Below are 19,763 nucleotides of genomic sequence, written 5' to 3'. Positions count from 1 at the left end.
TTTCCTTTACAAGATTTTTTAACAACTGAAAAAAACTGCACTGAGTGTTCGGTTCAAACAATGACTGTGTGACGTAACAAACCAGCCCATTGTTACATAAATAAATGTAATGTTTACAAACACGCATTAAACTGTTGGCATTTATATCATATACTCACTCAGTAGATCGTTATTCCTGGGTTGAGATTGGAGATATCTTGAAAGGGCATCCAATAATTTCGCACTTTTGTCTGGAAAACAAGAAAGACCAACATTTGCAATGGAAATTGTAAAATTGCATTTGGTTGGACGAATCATTTGCACTCATATATATTTTTACAAACACAGCCACTATTTGTAGAAGCTTTGCGTTACCATGTGCTGTGTTAAAAAACGCAGTGCAAAACTAACCGCAGTGCTGTGAAATTGTTGAGTATAAATATGTCAATTCAAATAGCATACGCGACTGCGTATTTTTGTAATGTTATGAAGGCAAGGCAATGACCGATACATGAGAATAACAAAAAGCAGATTTGATTGGTTTACTCCAACTTGTGGCCTGCTAGACTCACATTGAAGTTACGTTGGCATTTAGTTTTGGTCCAGTTTTGCAAGTTTTTGAAATATTTTCAGTTACTTGACCTTAACAGCTTAACTGGCAACATCAAATGCAACAAAACCTTTTTGTGGAATGCTGGGGAATGTCATCTTGCTAGCGGAACTAGTAGCACATCCAGGGTCCAAGTTGGTTTCAGTATTGTCACTTCTTGAAGCTGTAAGCAAAAAAGAAATTATGACACAAAACGCAGTAACATTTCATGCAATGGCATGATTGGCCCACTGCGCAGGTCCTTGCTTGGCGATCACAGCTAACGTATCGCGAATATTGTGTTTTCAGGCTTGGCAGCCCAGGCATTGCAGCCTAGCTGGATCATTTTTCCTGACAAGTCGGAGGAAGATTTGAAAAATCTGTTGAGGTTTGAACTCATGACCATGGGCCAACCAACGCTCTACCAACTGAGCTACAGGAGATCTATACCACTAATATTTCATGCAATGGCATGATTGGCAGTATCGCCAAGCAAGGAACTGTGCAGTTGGGCGATCATGCCATTGCATGAAATATTACTGCGTTATCTGATACGGTGGCAGAGATCCCCTACGTGTATGTGAAGGTTGCCTGGCAAGTTGTGCGCTTGCGCACCAGTGTCCCTTGGCCACAATATACCCCGCGAAACCACTGAGCTCATATAGCTCAGTTGGTAGAACGTTGGGCCTGGTCAGCCCAGGGTCGTGAGTTCAAACCTCACCGGGGGCTTGATTTTTCAAATTTTGCTCCGACTTGTCAGGAAAAAGTGGCTGATCCAGCCAGGCAGCAATGCGTGGGGTGCCAAGCCTGCAAACCTTATGACACAAAATATACAGATTAAGGAATGTACTTACAACTTTCCTTTCCAAGCAAGAGGCCACAAACAAATCGTCGCGTCATGTTCCAGTGTTCTTCTCGAACCAATGTATCAAGGAATTTGTCGAAGTCTTCATCTGGCATGAACAAGGAAATGTACGAAGCAGCAGAAAATTCCTGAATCATTTGGTGAACAAAGAAAAAACAAGAAGCTGCAACATCGAAAACTTTTCTTTCTGAAAACCACGAAAATTTTGGTAGTTTTATTATAACATCTTGTACTTTAAGATACTCCAGGGCCACATTTGAGAGTTCTTGGTGGGTAAATACAACAGTTTTACGAGTCATTCCATTATATGCCATTCTGCCAAGTGCTTCTCTCAAAAAGTGTATACTACCCTTAGCATGCTCGGATGCATCGAGTTGTTGCAAAACAACATCAAATAAGCTTGTAATTGTGCCAAAAAAGTTTTTGTCACCAAACAAACCAGCATACACAGCAAACTGCAAAAGTAATGGATTGTGACAAAAGTCTAGCATTTCTGGAGTTTCTTTAAGTTTTTCCCACAGTTCGTTTGCCTTTTCTCCAGCATAGAAATCAAATAGCTTCTTCGTGTTTTCTGTAGTAAGGTCACGGATATATATAGTGGGTTTTGGACGAAGTCCCACAGGAATGGAAAGCAGTGAATGAGGACGTGATGTAAAGATCAATGATGATTTTTTGAACAGGGTTTTGCTGCAGAGATTAGCAACAAGCTGTTGAACTGTGAACCGAGTTTTATAATCTGTATTAATTCGCTTCACATTTTCTAATGACCATGTTGCCTGGTCCAGCCCATCAAATACCAAAACACATTTTTCTTGGTTTTGTTTCATCCATTTAAATGCAGCATCAAGGTCAGTTTGCTTAACATCTGGAAACTGCCTATCAAGTAGGAGTTCTTGAAGTGTGAGTTTTTCATCTCCATAATCTATATTCATGAAACTTAGGTGTAACACCAAATACCCATCTTTGTTTTTTCTCAAAAGTTTCTTGGACAAAGTGGATTTCCCTGCACCAGCTGCGCCAATAATGGCAAGAAACTGATCACCACTTTCGATTGTGGAAAGCAGCTCATCAAAAGTTATACGCTCTCCTTTAACTTTATTTTCATTGTACCTTATTGTTGATGGCACAAACTCTTCACCTTTCTTGGTATCAATACCTTGGTAGAAATCACGTTTCTCCAGCTGTGGACAAACATCTGGGATTCCTTCTTCATTTAAACCAGAAAGAGGTGTGACAGACTTAATTTTATCCTGTTCATGTTTGATGATTTGAATGGCTTCTTGCTGCTTTTTGTCTGCAGACAGAAATATACCGTATTTTACGGACCATAAAGCGCACCCGATTATAAGGCGCACTGTCAATAAATTCCTTTGATTAGTTTTTTGTTCATACATAAGGCGCACCGGGCTATAGAACGCAAGGTATTTTAAGGAGTATGGGTTATACCGTATAAAGCTCATTAAACAAAAACTTGTAAGCAAGTCTTATTAGCCGGTGCGCCTAATGTATGGATCATGTAAGCAAGTCTCAATAGTATGAATATCACAGTTGCTAGTTGCTTTTACCGTAGTTTATTGTGTACGACGGTGGTTTATTTATAATAGTATCGGTACTGGTTTTGAGTGTAGGCAATAAAGCACTACTTGATCCATACATTAGGCGCACCGGCTAATAAGGCGCACGATCAATTTATGAGGAAAAAAAAGGATTTAAGTTGCGCCTTATGGTCCGTAAAATACGGTAACTAGAGACAAGTAATTATGGCTCACTAGACATTATCATATGGAAGCATTCGGGCATTATTGTCAGACATTATCTCGGTGAATATTTTAAATGCAGTAAAGAGGATACAACAGCTTACTTTCATCTGCTTGGTCACCTTCGTTTGATGGACCTGCAAAAATTCACACTAATTTGACTTTAAGGGTATAATATCGTCTATGTATAAAATGAAACGGTATGTTGGTGCAAAGGTTAAAAAGTTGTATTGCAAAAATTAAATGTGAACATAAACAGAATGTACCATTAAATGTTGCAGTAGTTTACAGTGCATTGATCAGTTGACAAATATACCTGGTGTATTGTAGTTGTTTATTATTGTTGGTTGATTGACATCACCTTGAACCCCGGCAATGCTACCAGCTATGGTTGCTCCTGGTGCTGATATGTGCTGTGAGGAATCTGATTCAAGGTTAATATCTTGTTAGTGCCTAAAATAGCATTTGCAAATTACTTAAAAAAAATAAAATAAAAATTATATTTTAGTTACTTTAATTAAAAAGTCACTATGCATGATACATTCCCAATAAAACTAAGGTTTAGTTTAAGGCCTAATTGATTTTAGTAACTTCCAATTCAATTTTATGCAACAAAGGAGAGAATAATGCATTAGACCTGCTTTCTGTTGGTCAACTTTTGAACCAGATTCTGAAATTGTTGTAGTCATTCTTCTCTTGCTTTCTGTGTCCGTCATGATGTTTGTCGGCAGTGACTTTCTTTCGAAAACAAATGCAGCAACTTGTCACAATTTTTTAAACCTTTTCAGTGTTTGAAACCTTTTCACTGTAAATAAACATAAATGCAGCTCACAGAAATCATTTCTTTAATCCAAGCTTAAACTACAAAACAAAACCTCAGTACAGATTAATCTAGCAACTCTTTAAAACTTGAAAAAAACTAAGAAAGTCTGCATAAACTTATTTATGTAAAAAAGCACAAGGATATTTCGTTGGTACTCCAGCACAATCCTTTCACCCTGTTTGTGACATTGTGACCTCTGTAACCCAGTTATCGTTGCGCAGGTGACTGTGGACGCTACCGCTTTGTGGTACTATTGAGCAAACATTTTAAAAAAATCGGGTGTTGTGGTCTGTTTAGATCAGTTAAATAATTAAATTGATCTTTAATTAGGTTTAACACAGGCTTGTGAGCTTTCTTCAAAAACATATTTACGAAAATTAAGAGAAGAAAAGAAATGGGCTGAGACATCTAAAAAATAGAAAACTTATCCATTTTTTGTAATAAGGGTCTGGCTCTTTTCTTCGGAATTTTAAATTTGAGTTAAATTGCAGCCAGATTTCAGGCAATTTGGCAGAAAACGAATTGGAATAGTATCCATATATCCCCAACATGTTGTTCCATGAAGGACATGACCTCTGGCTTCACCTGGTTTACGATTTGTTTAATAAAGACTCGTAATGGAGAAACAGAACGCGGGCTCGACGTTTGACGTCATAACTGACAAAGAAATTAGTCTGCGCTCCAGTTTACAAGCAACTTTAACGTTTAATTATTTCCAAAGCGAACTCCATGCTTTTAACAAATGGCGCATTCTTGCTGTACGAAAGCCCAGCTTGGGCGAGCGAAATAACCTGACTTCTGTATAGATGACGAAAGCAACTTTTGACGTTTCGTACTTAACTGGGCTGGTTCCTCCAAGACCCACAAGTCACAGTTTTTGCGAGTAAGAAACCTTAAACAAAGAAAGGCCGTGCGCCACTTACGTCACAACCACCGTTTACGTATTGTTTCGCAACCAGTTTTCGCTTTTAAGTGAGAAATTGGTTTAGTTGCATGGATTTACCAGTAAGTAACCAAGCATGTCAAATTGTGGTACCACGCCTTACTTATTACGTCACAACACAAGGCAATCAATTTACCTACGTCACCTGTGTAAGTAGCGTTAGACAATACATATAGATTGGTCCACAAAAAAAAATAGTACATACTTTTCACGATTGGTAGCGCGACGCAGATAGTCTGTGCATGTTGACGCGTTCATGCAACACTTTAGTAAATACACGGAAGCTCGTTATTTTCGTAGGAAATGGGGATGCCACACATTTGAAGTCGACTGATGGAAAGTTTTGCTGCCACCTTGCTATCCCGTAACATTCATTATTCACATTACTCCGTGTTTCTGTGCATATACAAAAACCAACCCTGTGTCGCCATACAAAGGAACGCATCCAACGCGATAACATGAAACACGATCTACCTGGTATTTGGTGGGTGTCTACAGGGCTGGGTTCATTGATTGTTTGGAACCTGTTTATTTGACCAGACCCGACCGATACGAGTGACGAAGTACCGAGTTGAAATGTTACTTGATAATTAAACGCAATAAATGATCTGATTTCTCATGTCTTGATCCATAGATCATAAATCGAATGGAAAGTTCCTCGTTCTTCTGGCAGAACTCCTTGTTGCACAATGGCAGACATATATTAGTGTTGTATTTTAGTTATATGTACGTTCAATGAGTGTTCACAATCGCCATTTTACAAGCATATTACCACACCAGATCAATTCGTATATTTTGGAACCTGAAAAAAATCACAGCACATCACCCTACATTGCACACTTCTTTAATTACATTACAACCTCCCCAAAACATCACCATACGTAACAGCTGTTGTTGGTTTGCAATAAAAGCACCCCCAGCTCATTCACAAGGATCAATGTCACACATTTAAATTTGCTCCTGGTCACAATTCACTTATAAATGACATTTTAAACTGGCTTTGCTTTCAGTATTAACTTCCAACAACATTAAAGTGAGACTAAATAAACCAGCTGTTTTCACAAAGTAACAGCTGCCTTAACGAACAAACCGTCACGCACTTATTGTTAAGCGAACTCTTGTGTTGTAGAGCAAGAACAATGCGACTCTCAATCAAATAGCGATTGTTTTTCTCCACGCATCTGTGTATTGTTCCATTGTTTTGTCACTATCGCTTCTCTGATTTGGAACAATGGATGTTTGTTGCACCTTAAGTATTTTTAATTCACATCCATATGACAAACAATGTACGCGTACTAAAGAACGAAAACAAGAAATACGAAATATTTGGCAACTGCGTCGTTGATTTGTCCCAACCGCACTGGTCACATTGTTCTCTGGGAAATAAAACTTTACCGTAAAGCTAGTTTATTTTACACCTACGATTCACAAGCTGTTTACTTAAGCCTGTTTATAGAAACATCACGAAAGTCTTTTTCATTCGAAGAACGGCAAATATGATTTTATTGGAGCAGCAATTTGAAATCAGTTTTAAAATATTACGCCAGACGCATAATAATACAGCGATTGTCAAATCATCAGATAGCGCAACAACAATTTAATAATATTCAATTCTTGCGAATCACTGCTATAATTTCTTTGAACACGTTCGCTCCTATATCCAAATTTGTCTAAATATTAGCACGTCAGAATCGCCAAGGGCCCTTCAGGCCGAGCGACGAAATACTGCATCACGCGAGAGACGGCATCTCACCTCCGACAGACCGCGCCGAAATTCACTTTCATTGTGCCTATTAGTTTCGCACTTTCCCGTGGCTCGCGCGCTAGTTACACCACTCGGTTAGTGTTTCAAGACGTTAGACGCCGGCCTCGTGCGTCTCGGGTGGCGCTGCCCACCGGCAACCGACTGGGTAACTTGCGTCCCCAATGGGCAACACACTTGCTCGGACGTGGCGCCCGGCCCACAAAGTGAAGACGCGGCAATTCCTCGCTCGGGCGACGGGCCGACGTTTTCGCGCACCAGTAACACTAACGATTTCTACACATTCTCTTTCTGCTAAATCTTCACGGTTCACAGCGCAGTCGCTGCTGGTCAAAGTTTGGGAACCCCTGCTCCAATATTGTTGCGGCGGTTGTAAATTCACACTACTGATTGTTTCTGTGCAAAGACAAAAACCAACTCTGTGTCGCCATACAAAGGAACGCATCCAACGCAATAACATGAAACACGATCTACCTGGTATTTGGTGGGTGTCTACAGAGCGGTGTTCATTGATTGTTTGGAACCTGTTTATTTGAACCAGACACAGCTGATACGAGTGGGGCAACTACATGGTTGTGTCGTTACTCGCCAATCTAACGCAGATCCATGATCTCATTTCTTTCCTCGCGGTGTCACAGAGATGTAAAATTTTTAAATAAAAATTTTGCTTTTTTTGCATAACTCTTACTGTGCCTACATCATACAAAGCAATAGTTTAGTGCATCGTTTTAAACAAGGATTCTATTTCATGACAAAAGAAGTTGATCGCAAATTAATTATATCTATATACTGTATGTATACAAATATCTAATTTTTAATTGGTTTGTGTGAGGCAAAGAAAACCGTTGCACAGTTATAATACTGACTTCAAAAATTGGAATAATGAGATCTATCCAAAACTGCAGATGCAGGCCTAGCGATTACTGTTACTTTCCTAATAATGCCAAAAAAAGCAGTAGCTTTTTTCTACAGGATCAGCCTGGCTTTTGAATAAGACGTTTTTTAATATCTTGTATTGTGTTTACTGCAAGGAACTGAAGATGCCCTTGGGGCGAAATATATATTCCTGATCAAAAGCCAAGCTGATCCTGTAATAAAAAGCCACTGCTTTTTTAGCACAGTTATAATATTCACGAGTGTCTCGTATAACGATGTTTTTGGTTTAATTTGATCGAGAAGAAACTTTCCTGGTTCTTATTTGTCTGCTTCCATGAAGGCAATGATAAATATTAAGGTTTAAATGTCAACGTTGATTTTGTTTAAAAAGTTAAAAAAAAAAAGTTGAAAATTCATGTCTTCCTCTTGTGGCGACCGAACTGTAGTGTTCACCTGTGCATTGAAGCGTGCTATTGACTTTTTCTCGTGTCGCAGTTGCCAACTTATATACCCGTGTTTTTTTGTGTTTTTCGATCTCTTATGACTGTGCAACTCTCGCAATAAAGGATCAACCGCTTTTCTGGTGACCCCGAGGCTCCAAAAACATTATTTGAAGGTCAAAGGGACGAAACATGCTGTCGCGCTTAAGCTGCCCACGTTCTGGCCAACCCAACCACGTGTTTGGTTGCAGCAAGCTGAGGCGCAGTTTGCGATAAAGAAGATCACAGCAGATGAAACAAAGTACTTTCACGTGGTTTCGGCCTTGGACCAGGTCACAGCAGCGCGACTTATTGACTTGCTTGAACGAACGCCTGCCGAAAACAAGTTTGAAGCCATTCGAAGGCGCTTTCTGCAATCATTTGCCTTGTCCCCACAAGAACGTGCAGCCCGTCTCCTGAACATGCCACCGTTAGGTGACAAGAAACCGTCGGTTTTCATAGACGAAATGCTTGCCTTGCTAGGTGACCACCACGCTTGCTTTCTTTTTTATCACTTATTCCTGCAGCACATGTCTGAAGATATTAGGGTGGTTTTGGTCAGTGAAGATACTGCAGATCCGCGGCAGCTTGCCCAACGGGCGGATTTATTATGGCTTTCTCGTAATCACAACGCGGAATTTGCTGTCAGCAAGGAGCAACGCACTCGGTCAACTCCACGCCGCACTGCGAAGCCCTCCAGCATGTGCTTATCACAGGCGCTTTGGAGCAGACGCGCGCCAATGTTGCCCTCCGTGCTCTTATCAGGGAAACGACAACGCCGGTTGCCGGTAATGGCTGGGGCAACCGGCGTCTCTTTCAGCCCGTTCTTTCTGTGGGACAAAGTTTCCGGCCGCAACATTTTGGTTGACACTGGTGCTGAAGTCAGCGCACTTCTTTCACTGGCTTCGAACGTCGCACTATACCTAAGGGTTCCGTTCTGATTTTATTGCCCCTACAGGTGACGCCACTGTCAAGTTTTTGCCGTCATTGCGGGACAACTTACAACGAATTTTGCCGCAGCCGTCCCTTCCTCGTTGAGGACCAGCCCATATGCATTCGTTCGTCGCGACGTTCATAGACCTCCGCTGACCAGGCCATACGATGGCCCGTACAAGGTCTTGCTGGCGTCGGACAAAACATTCACTTTGGACATGGGAGGTCTGCCACAAACGATTTCGATCGACCGCCTTAAGCCGGCTCACGTCGACATTACGGTACCAGTTCCAGTTGCCGTACCCCTAGCGAGAGGCAGACCACGGCGCAATGTACGACCACCGCAACGTTATTCAGTGTGACATTTGCCCGCTTCTGGAGGGGGGTCCTGTGGCGACCGAACTGTAGTGTTCGCCTGTGCATTGAAGCGTGCTATTGCCTTTTTCTCGTGTCGCCGTTACCGCTTTATAAACGTGTGTTTTGTGTTGCTCGTTCTTCTGACTCTGCGCTATTCTCGCAATAAACATTCAACCGCTTTAGGTAAGTCATTGTATTAGTCCATAGTACACTGTGGTTAGGCATAAACGTGACACCGCAATCATGTAATTTTAGGTTCGGTGTATTCTTAGTAGACAACAAGTTAATGTGGAGCCTGCTGAAAAATATCCTTCCGAGGGATATTAACATTCCACTCGATGTAAAATCTACTATTTGACAAACGATTTTTATGCCATGGTATGGAGTGAGCGATGCGCTGAACATGTTTGCTCATAGCATGGGTCAGTGCTGTCCACTGTTAAACCGTTAGACTGGTATTGTTCGGGTTGATAGCTGAAAGGTACTTGCGTTTATCTTGTTGTTCGACGCATGTAAAATCACAAGGTAACATTCCAAGCATAATATTTCACTTGGATCTGTAATGCACCTTGCCCGGACACACGTAGTAAAAAAACTACTCACCGCCTAACCTGATACTCGCCTGTGCCCAGAGTGCGATCTTCGTTACAAGCAGTTTACAACCAAGTATCGAATATTGTAACAGATGCCAACCGTGTGGTGTCACCGCGTATTATTGCTGTCCTCACCATCAGCACACAACCACTAGTTCTATGCTGGTAACAGCAGTTTATAAACTGTTGGTGTCGAAGCTTCAGTATCACACCCTGCTATCCATCGTGGCCGGGAAAAAAATGTGGGAATATCCATTAGCGCGTTGCTCTCCGTTCATATAATGGATATACTCTATGACAGGCTGGCAGGTTATCAGGATGCAGTTGGTTTAAATGGACGGATACATGTTCATGTATTTTATTTAAAGAATCTGTTGCATGTTTCATCAATTTACCTAAAAATTCAAGACTTTTATTTTGCAGACTTCATTTCGTGGGATTTGAATATCCACCAACAAATGACGCCCAATCCGGGCCAGTCTGTTTTCCTCATTTCGGTTGTGGTTCTGCGCCGAACGAGGGTCTCTCTACTGACTCAGATGAGACCCACCGCGAGGGTTGGTACCTTGACGTGGTGCGGTGGCTTCTAAACCAAGTCCAACTCCGCAGAACCAAATAATAAACCAACAGTATTTGGAAGTAGTCCCTCATGAGCGATAATTTAAATCCATGGTAAAAGTAGAAATATTTTACATCCAGCAACTTCTGCCACACATGGGGCGGTTGTAGCTTGGGATTTAAACACTCCTGGTCGTGAGAAAAAGCTCGCTATATTGTCTGAACATCGTCGCACGGTCACCAAAGTTTCACAACTCTGATGGAAATCTTTTGTTGAGTGGATCACAGGTTGGTGGATTTGAGATGATCGTGTGATAATGAGTTTCCATACTGGGATCTGTCGAGGCCATAAGACGTGCATAGACATATATGTTTAGGATTACACAATGTGAAAATGGGAGTTATCAAAATAAGGTTTTAAAAGGCACTAAACCAGCTTAAATTGCAAATCAATTATAGCCGAAACGTCGAGAAACGTAAATACAATAAAGTTTGCCAGAAGAGCAGTATTACGCAATAACTATAAATGTTAATTGGGTGTAAATTAAGAATGAAACTTATTAAAGCAATTTGGTTGAAACCAGGAATAAACTTACAGTATTTTGCGATCCACTCATTCCATACTTGATCTACGTCATCATCATGATCGCCAAACATTGTTCAGGCTCAGCACGTTGAAATAAAAAAGTTATGCCTACATAAAAATGCCAGTATGTATTAACATGATAACGGTATATGATAAGTTATCACCATTTCAACGCCAGGATATACTATGGGTTACATCATTTTGCTGCGTATAAGTTTCTGTATATACGCTGCAGTCAAATCAATGTTTTTGATTAGCTAATTAACTTTAATTGTTGTAATAAATAACTAAGTACTTGCTGGAATAATTTAATCAACTACTGCTGTGAGTAACATATAAGATTTAACATACAAATTCTTGTTCAAATACAACAGCTTTGTACGCATACACAACCGTACATAAAACTGTGAGTTTCCACATTTGCAACTTGCTTGACGTCACACATGATTTACCAACTTCTCGCTTTCAATTCATTTTAACGCTGCGCGATCAAAACGATTGATTGCAAAGCGAAACCGACTGCTGTTACGTCATGAGAAATGACTGTGGCTGATTAGATAGGTGTCGCTGGAGAGCACATCGAATGAAAACTTCGGTTAAAGCACCCGAGTCATACAAACAAAAAAAGCGATCGGGATTCGTCCCAGGATGTCGTGGGTTCGAATCTCGGTGTGGAAACAAATAAGTAAATGAACATATTGCAGTGCGACGCATTTGGAGATATTCACAGTACGTGTGACGCACTGATTATTGTGAAAGGCTGGGATTAAATTTACCCGACGCTTTTGGAAATTGAAATGAATGCACCAGGGCGTCCCGACGAACAGTTTGAGAACCATTGAATTACATCCTTGAATTCCAACGTTGGTAAGTTGATTGATCGCAAATATAATCATAAAATGTGATGTTTATATTTAACCTCCACATACAACTCAAATAGTGTCTGTGTGGCTGGTTGGTCGACCAGACCGTCGTCAGTCATCAAATACACTGCTGAGACCTAATAGGTCGAAACCGTGTGCACAACTGTCTGCAGATAACTGGTTATCTTAAAAGTTAACTCCACAAATGTAGCGCAAAAGAACCTGCGATCACTCGTTTATATACAATAAGTTTGGGGTCAAAACAAAGCTGTGATAATGATTAAAGTAATTGTGGTTATAATTCAACTTGCATTTGTCGGAAATTGACCCAAACTTTGATCTGTTTGTGGTAAGAATTTCTCACCCTATAGCCCTGAGTGTTCAGGCAAATGTTTGTTTAAACAAAAAACATCAACAAGTTTGTGTTGTAACATGTTGCTAGTCATCACCCAATAAAATCATATAGTTGACATAATTCACTAAGCCTAACATTTGACATGATCACAGTTCCTGGTCATCAGCATGTTAGTCCTAACACATAATTAGCATTTCAGGGCTTAAACATGAGTTGACATGAGTTGGAGTCCTGTGGATGTAAACTTGACCGCAACTGCTGCTACTAATGAAGCGATTGTAGCTTGGGATTTAAACACTTCTGGCTTGCTATATTGTCTGAATGTTGGTCACATGGTCACGAAAGTGTCACAACTCTCATGGAAATGTTTTGCTGAGTGGATCACAGGTTGGTGGATTTGAGATGATCGTGTGATAACGAGTTTCCATACTGGGATCTGTCGCGGGCATAAGACGTGCATATAAGATATATATGTTTGGGCAAAATAATGGCAAAACGGGGGTTGGGTTATCAAAATAAGGTTTCAAAAATGCACTAAACCTGCTTAAATTTCAAATCTATAATGAAGTGCAGTATTCTGACTTCAAACAGAATCAGTCCAAATACAAAACAAGCACAAAATGTGTTTCTTCCTTACAAGCAGTAAAGAGCCATAATAATCCATGAGAACTGCAGACACTTGCACACAATATTTCATCCTATAAGGTCTCATAAGTGCAGTTTGGTGTGACTGTGGCACTGGGATAGCTTGTAGACTACCATGCACACTTACACCACAGACACCACGAAGTTAAAATCTGTGTCCCTGACAGTATCCAAGCTGCCCCAGTGCCACAGTCACCAGCTGCACTGATAAGACTTTATAAATTGAAACAGTGCGTGCATGTATCCGCAGATCTAACACACATCCATAATTACTGTACTAACCAGTACATATCAACCTAGTTTATTTTTACTTTCAACTTGCCGCACATTTATCATATATTGCCAGAGTTGCGTCATCAATTCTAATTGGTCTCAAAAGAAACAGCGACATTATTATATAAACAGGTGTGTGATTCCTAGCGACGTTGTTACAATCTGAGTGGAGCGCATTCCACGTACGATATTCGGGTTAGGTCTGACTCATCCCTGTGTATATGCACTTATTTAAACTAACCCGGTATCCAACCACTGCTAATTTCGTCATCAATGAAACAAATACGTCACGAAAATGGGAATTTAATGAAAAACAGCTGCTGATTTTTTTTTGCCACACCGGGGTTCGAACCCTGACTCTCCTTGCCATGAATCCCGATCAGGCTTTTTGTGCTTAATATAACGTCGAGCGCCTTCACCAATGTTGTTGAAACAGGGACAACGCTACACCACTGCTCGTTGCTGCCTCAAGTGGAGCGCTCGATTGCCTCAAATTTCTCATCAAGTCTGGCGCCACCGTGCGATCGCGTGACGTCAACAATGACGGTCCCGTGCAAAGAGCAGCCCTCAGTTACCACACTGACGTCATCAAATATTTGATTAGTTTGGAGGGGAGGAAGGATGGTGATGACGAGGAAAGTTTAAACGTGTGGCCATCTTTGGTTGGTGAGTGACGTCATTGTTGCGTAATAGCACCAGGATTACGTACTGAAATTACGCTGAAGATGCTTTTTGCGTATATGCGTATGTATTTGTGAATTTATTAGCAGGGCGGATGACTCTTTAAGGAACTTTGGTTCCATCGGTTGATGTTGTAATTTTGAGAAAATTTTGTTTATTTTCGAAATAAGTCGGAAACTCTGTGTGTGGAAAATGTGACAATTTATTTATTTATTATTCCCTAACATTATCGCAACCTCACAAAAAACAAATTCTCTATTTAAGAAATGCTGGAATTCCGATTCGTTTCCCGCCAAGACGCTTCGCTTCGTTGCCTCGAGGTTCTGCTTCATCGCACACCGACTTACTGGCGCCCTCTGTTGGCGGCTGATGCAGTTCCTCCTCTTGTTAATTTGCTCCGGAGCGCAAGAAGAAGACCCAAGTCAGGAACCATGTCCCTTGATTCTGGTTCGTTTTTAACTGTGGTCAATGTGGGCACATGTTTTTCGTCGGATAAATTAAATTTAAAGCTATCCCGGCGACTGTGCGTGGTGTTCGCCCGGATGTTTCGTCACTGGCCCCAAAAGCTGCACGGATGAGACCTAATGGTCGAAACACCCACTAAACCTGACTGGCACTCACTAAAAGACGTGTGTTGTTTGCCGCTAGATGTCGCTGCAACGTTTTTATTCCCGCAATAAGCTTCTTTAAATTTTTACGCGGATGCACTGAGTGTGTGTTTGTGGTTGGAGTCCAAGTTGTAACTCCAGAAATCCCAAACCATCGAACTTGATGGTCGAGGACTCAGTGAACATTTGTGTTGAAGGTTTAGGGAAGGATTTGGAAGACGAGACGACTTCTCCCTTAAGATCACTCGCTTGTTCTGTTATTTGCCTCATGTTGGAACAGGATGACGTCAGAGTTGAGATTGCGAACGCTGGCGCGATTCCAAGTAGGTGTTAAGTCACGTGGTTAATATTTCACTTTTGTCAGGATAGAAATCGTAGTTGAATACCTGTTCAGTATTTTTTTGAAAATCACGTAAAAACGTAAGAGAAATTGTGTGTCTGACTCGGAAACCCACGTTTTCTGTTCATGTCTGCATTAACTTTGCGTAAAAATTATGTAATTTGTGCAATGTCTGCTTATCGTACAGCATTTGATTAAGTTAAGTGTAAAATATATTGAATATGCCGTCGATTGGTCAGACTTGTTTCTTTTCAATCGGGGACTATTTTTCGCAGCTCTTATTTCTCTGTTAAAACCCATGGCATCCCACGATCTTGATCCGGAGCACCAGGATCTGGAATCTACGGATGAGAGATGCGAGATTCAATCGCGTTCCTCCGTCGTTCTCTCGGATTTCGCTCACGTGGATGACAACGCGTCACGCATAGTCGCACATGGTGGTATCCGGCCGTTAGTTGAACTCCTCCAAGTTGACGTGAGTCAGAAATAACAGGAGGGGAATTCTGGATTAAATTTATTGCAGTTGGTTTAAAACCGATGCCTCACGTCCGTCGTATACTTCCCATGGGATTTGAGGTAATTGTAACTTTCCAGCATGTATTGTTCCAGGTTGTGGATGTGCTTGTCAACGTCATCAACACCCTAGCTTCACTCTGTCGGGGAGACACGAGTGGTGCGGGCGACATCTAGCGGAGAATTATGGAGTGTGGAGCTTCCGAGTTTCTGGTTGATTTTCTCACGGTGAAGGACGATTCGCTTCAGACGGCGACTGCTGACGCGATTGCTGCTGTTTGCGATGACAACCAGGACAACCAGGTATACCGGATGTGGGGATGAAGCTTGTTGTGAATTGTGACCTAAATATTAATCCACACTTGTGGGATTTTGAATCTGTTGAAGAATTGAATATTTTCAGTCAAGAAGTGAAGTCGTTGTTTATATTGCTTGCAGTAATCATTTTGTTTGGCCGGTGTTATTTTTGCAAAAGATTTACTGAAATATTAAAATTGTTTTTTTTTGTTGTTTTCTAAATGTCAGAAAGTTGAAAATTTAACCGAAGATTTCACGTAGAACGAGTTTGTTCAAATCGCAGTCTTAGCGCCGCTGGTGGCGATATTGCGAGGACATTGCATTCCCGCTCAGATGAAAGCTGCGCTTGCTGTTGGATGCATTACTAGAGGGAACCAGGGAGCCCAACACGAGGCGTCGTTAGAAGAAGCTCCGACCGCTCTGTGTCGTCTGTTTCAAGTAAGTAGAGAATGAAGTTACAAAAATCAAGTTTGTCAAGTTTAAAGAATTTTTTTATTGAAACCTTGTGACTTTTAGTGGAACTCTTTTACGGCATTTTTTGATTTTTCCTTTCCATTTTGAAAAAAAAACATTAATCAACCCAATGTAAAGATTTCCATCAACTGTCATTTTCGTAACAGATTTGGTCGGATGAGGTGAAGGAACGCGGCGCATGCGCACTGTGGTCGTTGGCCGGTCACCACCCTGAGCAGCAGAGAGCAATTGCTCGCAGAATCGGGACGAGTCAAATAATTGACATGTTACTCAGCAAATCCGACACGCTTCAGTTGATCGGTAAAAAGTTGCTTTATTTCTGATATTTGAAATAAAACAAACGAATAATATTAAAAATTAAAACAGTGTATGACGGTAAAACAAAATGAGTTCAGGAAACACAAGATCCCAATCAGTGGAAGTTGTCGCTAAACAGATTCTTCGCGGAGTATTTTAGCAAAACGATTTTATGATGTCAATGACTGGAATGTATTGACTCGTTTGTAGGTTGCCAGGCGGTGGCAGCATGGAGCTGGAAAAGTTCATCGAGTCAGGCGCGTTTGTCACGTGACAACACTATCCCTCCGCTCATCCGGTTGCTCAGGTTGGAGAAAACCAGTCGGAAAGTCGTCATGGGAACACTGGATGCTATCAACAAGATGTGCATTGGTGCGTGACAATTTTTCCTACCTCTGTAACGTGCATTATAGGTATTATCATAACGACAATGGCTGCGCGTGAAGCTTTTTTGTTTTCTAAAGCATTAGAGGGAGCTTGAACGTCTGGTGTTGGTTTTCAGCAATAAGAAAATATTGGTTTCGTTCAGAATGCAATATTTTGTGTTTGTAAAATCAGTGAATTTCCTAAAGTTTGTTTTTGATAAATTTGTTTATTATTATTTCACTTTATTTTCACATCGGTCCAGGTGTAGCCCACATAAACAACAAGAACTCTCAACTCACAATTGCCGAAGAGGGCGCCATTGTGCTGCTGGTCAATAGAGTGTGGAAAACGTCACGTGACGAGAAGATGCAGGTGACGCGATGCCAGAAATTACGTCATAGAGTCGCGATTAAACGAAAGATGTTTGTTCTAAAGGTCGATCTTCTCCATTGTTTATCTTGTCTTTTTAGCGGTTGTCAGGAGAACGAAGACAAACTGAACGAATTGGACGGATTCGGATTCGAAATTATTCTGCAAGTCTGCAACTCGCCCAATATGGTGGGTTTGTTGTGAAACCTTTGTGATGTAATAAAGAATGCTCAATATATAGTACCGGGTGGGTAATCCCCACCTCTACTACTTGTTTCCCACAACTCCTGTTGAATCTGCGAAGCTTGCTTTAAGCCAGGGTATTTACTTTCTATTGAAATTTACGTACAAATAATTGGCGATAAAGTTAATTGCGTGTGCATAGTTTATGTGTGAACGAATTGGACGTAATTTTTACTAACAATTGTTTTGTTCTTTCTAAGGCGGTGAAATTACAAGCAGTATCCGCACTAACCATGTTCGCATTCAACCGAATCCAACAACAACAACGGATTTCACGCTTGGGTGGTTTGAGCCTCATAACGTTTGAGGATTTATTTCGGTGCAAGGATCCGATTTTTAAAACTACCGCAGCTTTTCAGGTAAAGTTGGAAAGACATATCTTGTATCAGAGAAAGCTTTGTGAGATGAATTAAAACCTCATGCAATAATATAAACCTTGTGGTTTATGTGGGACGAAAGCGTGGAGGAAGTGGTTTTAAGTTATAGCAGTTGTGTATTTAACAGCTGGTTGTTCTCGCTCGCATCATAACAAACACTTCCCTTGTCGAATCTTCCGCTAGAGGCGTCATTACGCTCGTCAACTTCCTCGATGACGTAGTGGCAATGGCAGGTACGTGTTGAAATACATAATCGACTTTTTGGGTGATTTGTAGTTTCACATGAAAGAAAGATGACGTAATGATGACGTATTACAGCGGATTATCTTGCGTCACTCGCCCACACGAGGGCGGGCGTTCCTGAAGCCATCGTCACTTGCGGCGCTGTGGAGAAACTTCTTGGTAAAGTGAAGTCGGAGAATCAGTTGGTTCGACAAACTGCTGCCCAGGCATTAGGTTAGCTGTCTATATATGATTTCTATGGAGTTGTCGGGTGACAAAATAACGTGAGATTGTTTAGGAAAACATGCACTTGGTTTCCCTATTACCTTATTTATTATATTGACATTTATCTATTTCCACGTGGTTTAAACTTGATGATGACATTTTTAGGATATTTTCTTTCAACCGAACGGCGAGCAGAGAGTTGATGACGTCATGTAGAGCGACTGAAGGCCTTTACGTCACTCTTACAGTCAATTTGGGTGAAGATGGAAAAGTGTCTGATGAGTTTGTAGCCGAGTTTAAACGACAGGCGACCATCGGTTTGCCGATTGTTAAAGAAAAGAGGAGTAAGTTCGTTACAATTTGTGTTAACGTACATACTACTGAGCTTAGACACAAGCTTTCATGCAGCAAAAGTTCTGGGGTTTATTTCAATCATAAAAATATCAACCTTTCTTTATTCAGGGCCGCCAAGACCTCAAACAGCGCAAACGAGGGGAAACACCTTACATGTTAACGGGTAGGAATGCCTCGTAGTGTACGTTAAAATACAGGAAACACTGAAATGTGGATTTTTTCAGAGCTGCTCACCGGACGATGAGAGCACGTTCGATTTCCCCGGCCAACAGAAAAGTTTCTACAAACAAATAAAACTTTTCTGTTCCCAAGTTTTTCTTATTTTAGAACAACAGTTTCTTTTTTTCTTTTCTTGTCAGGTTCAAAACATTGTATGCAGTTGCGCGACAAGTTCGTGTAGTTTGTAAATATTTCACTGTGAAAATTTGTATGCTTCCTGTTTTATGTGAAAGATACGATGCTGTTTATTTATGTTCTTGCATTTTCTTTTGAAGTGACACGTTTTGTGAGATTCATAAAACTGTGAACATCCCAGATTCTTCCACTGATGTAACATTTTTTTACTCATAATTGCATCGTGTGTACTTAGTAAAGATTGTTTGACAAAGTTAGACATATGCATATTTACCTTAAATTTTTGTAGAAATCGGGCAGCTTTACTACAATAAATTGTTGGCTTCCAACCGAATATTTGTAATATAGAATATTGCTCGTTCATGCAAAATGTATATCAACTTTATTCAATCTGTCTATTTTGTGTATACAAAAAAAAATAGGTAATTATTGCTAGCATAGAATACTAAAACAGTATTCTATGTTGCAAGTCAGCAATCAGCATTGGAAAAGTTCATGTTCTGGTTGCGAGGATAAAATCACTGTTCGTGTTGGAAAATCACTGAAGCGTGCAAGAGACGAATTTTGTTTACAATTTTCTTGGGAATTAGTTTGTTTAAGAACTTGCTGCTACACTTAAAAACGAATAAAGGAATCCGCTTTCACAAAGTAATAGTTTCCTTACAAATGCTGCCCCAGGCAACGATTGTGAATTAAGTTCCGCATTTTGTTTCGCTGCTGAGAGAGGAATTACTGGTTCCGCTTGGCTGGACAGCTGATATTTGTTGCGTCACAATCTTACTGCGGACAAAGCGAGTGAGTCGACGG

General features: G+C 40.8%; 2 protein-coding genes and 2 pseudogenes across 2 annotated transcripts; 3 read left to right on the top strand and 1 right to left on the bottom strand.

Annotated features, from left to right (window-relative positions):
* Positions 1 to 1,405: 1,405 nt before the first annotated feature.
* On the bottom strand, positions 1,406 to 3,986 carry LOC145903181 (protein NLRC3-like). Its single transcript, XM_082991252.1, has 4 exons — positions 3,828 to 3,986; positions 3,507 to 3,614; positions 3,295 to 3,327; positions 1,406 to 2,727 (listed from the first exon to the last, which is right to left on the bottom strand). Exons 1-4 carry the CDS (start codon positions 3,904 to 3,906, stop codon positions 1,406 to 1,408), a joined length of 1,542 nt encoding a protein of 513 aa, XP_082847378.1. The 5' UTR covers positions 3,907 to 3,986.
* Positions 3,987 to 4,630: 644 nt separating this feature from the next.
* Positions 4,631 to 9,690, top strand: LOC145903180 (uncharacterized). The gene is made up of 5 exons (XM_082991251.1): positions 4,631 to 4,771; positions 8,211 to 8,700; positions 8,735 to 8,861; positions 9,152 to 9,287; positions 9,619 to 9,690. The coding sequence occupies exons 1-5, from the start codon at positions 4,631 to 4,633 to the stop codon at positions 9,688 to 9,690; spliced, it is 966 nt and encodes a 321-aa protein (XP_082847377.1).
* Positions 9,691 to 10,289: 599 nt separating this feature from the next.
* LOC145903179 (GATOR2 complex protein WDR24-like) overlaps positions 10,290 to 19,763 on the top strand; it is a 32,996-nt pseudogene continuing 23,522 nt past the window's right edge.
* On the top strand, positions 13,079 to 18,769 carry LOC145901673 (ankyrin and armadillo repeat-containing protein-like; annotated as a pseudogene).

Source organism: Ascidia mentula, chromosome 5, assembly GCF_947561715.1.
Source record: "Ascidia mentula chromosome 5, kaAscMent1.1, whole genome shotgun sequence".
Classification (NCBI taxonomy): domain Eukaryota; kingdom Metazoa; phylum Chordata; class Ascidiacea; order Phlebobranchia; family Ascidiidae; genus Ascidia; species Ascidia mentula.
Note: the sequence above shows the minus strand (reverse complement) of the source record. Positions and strands in the feature narration are given on the sequence as shown.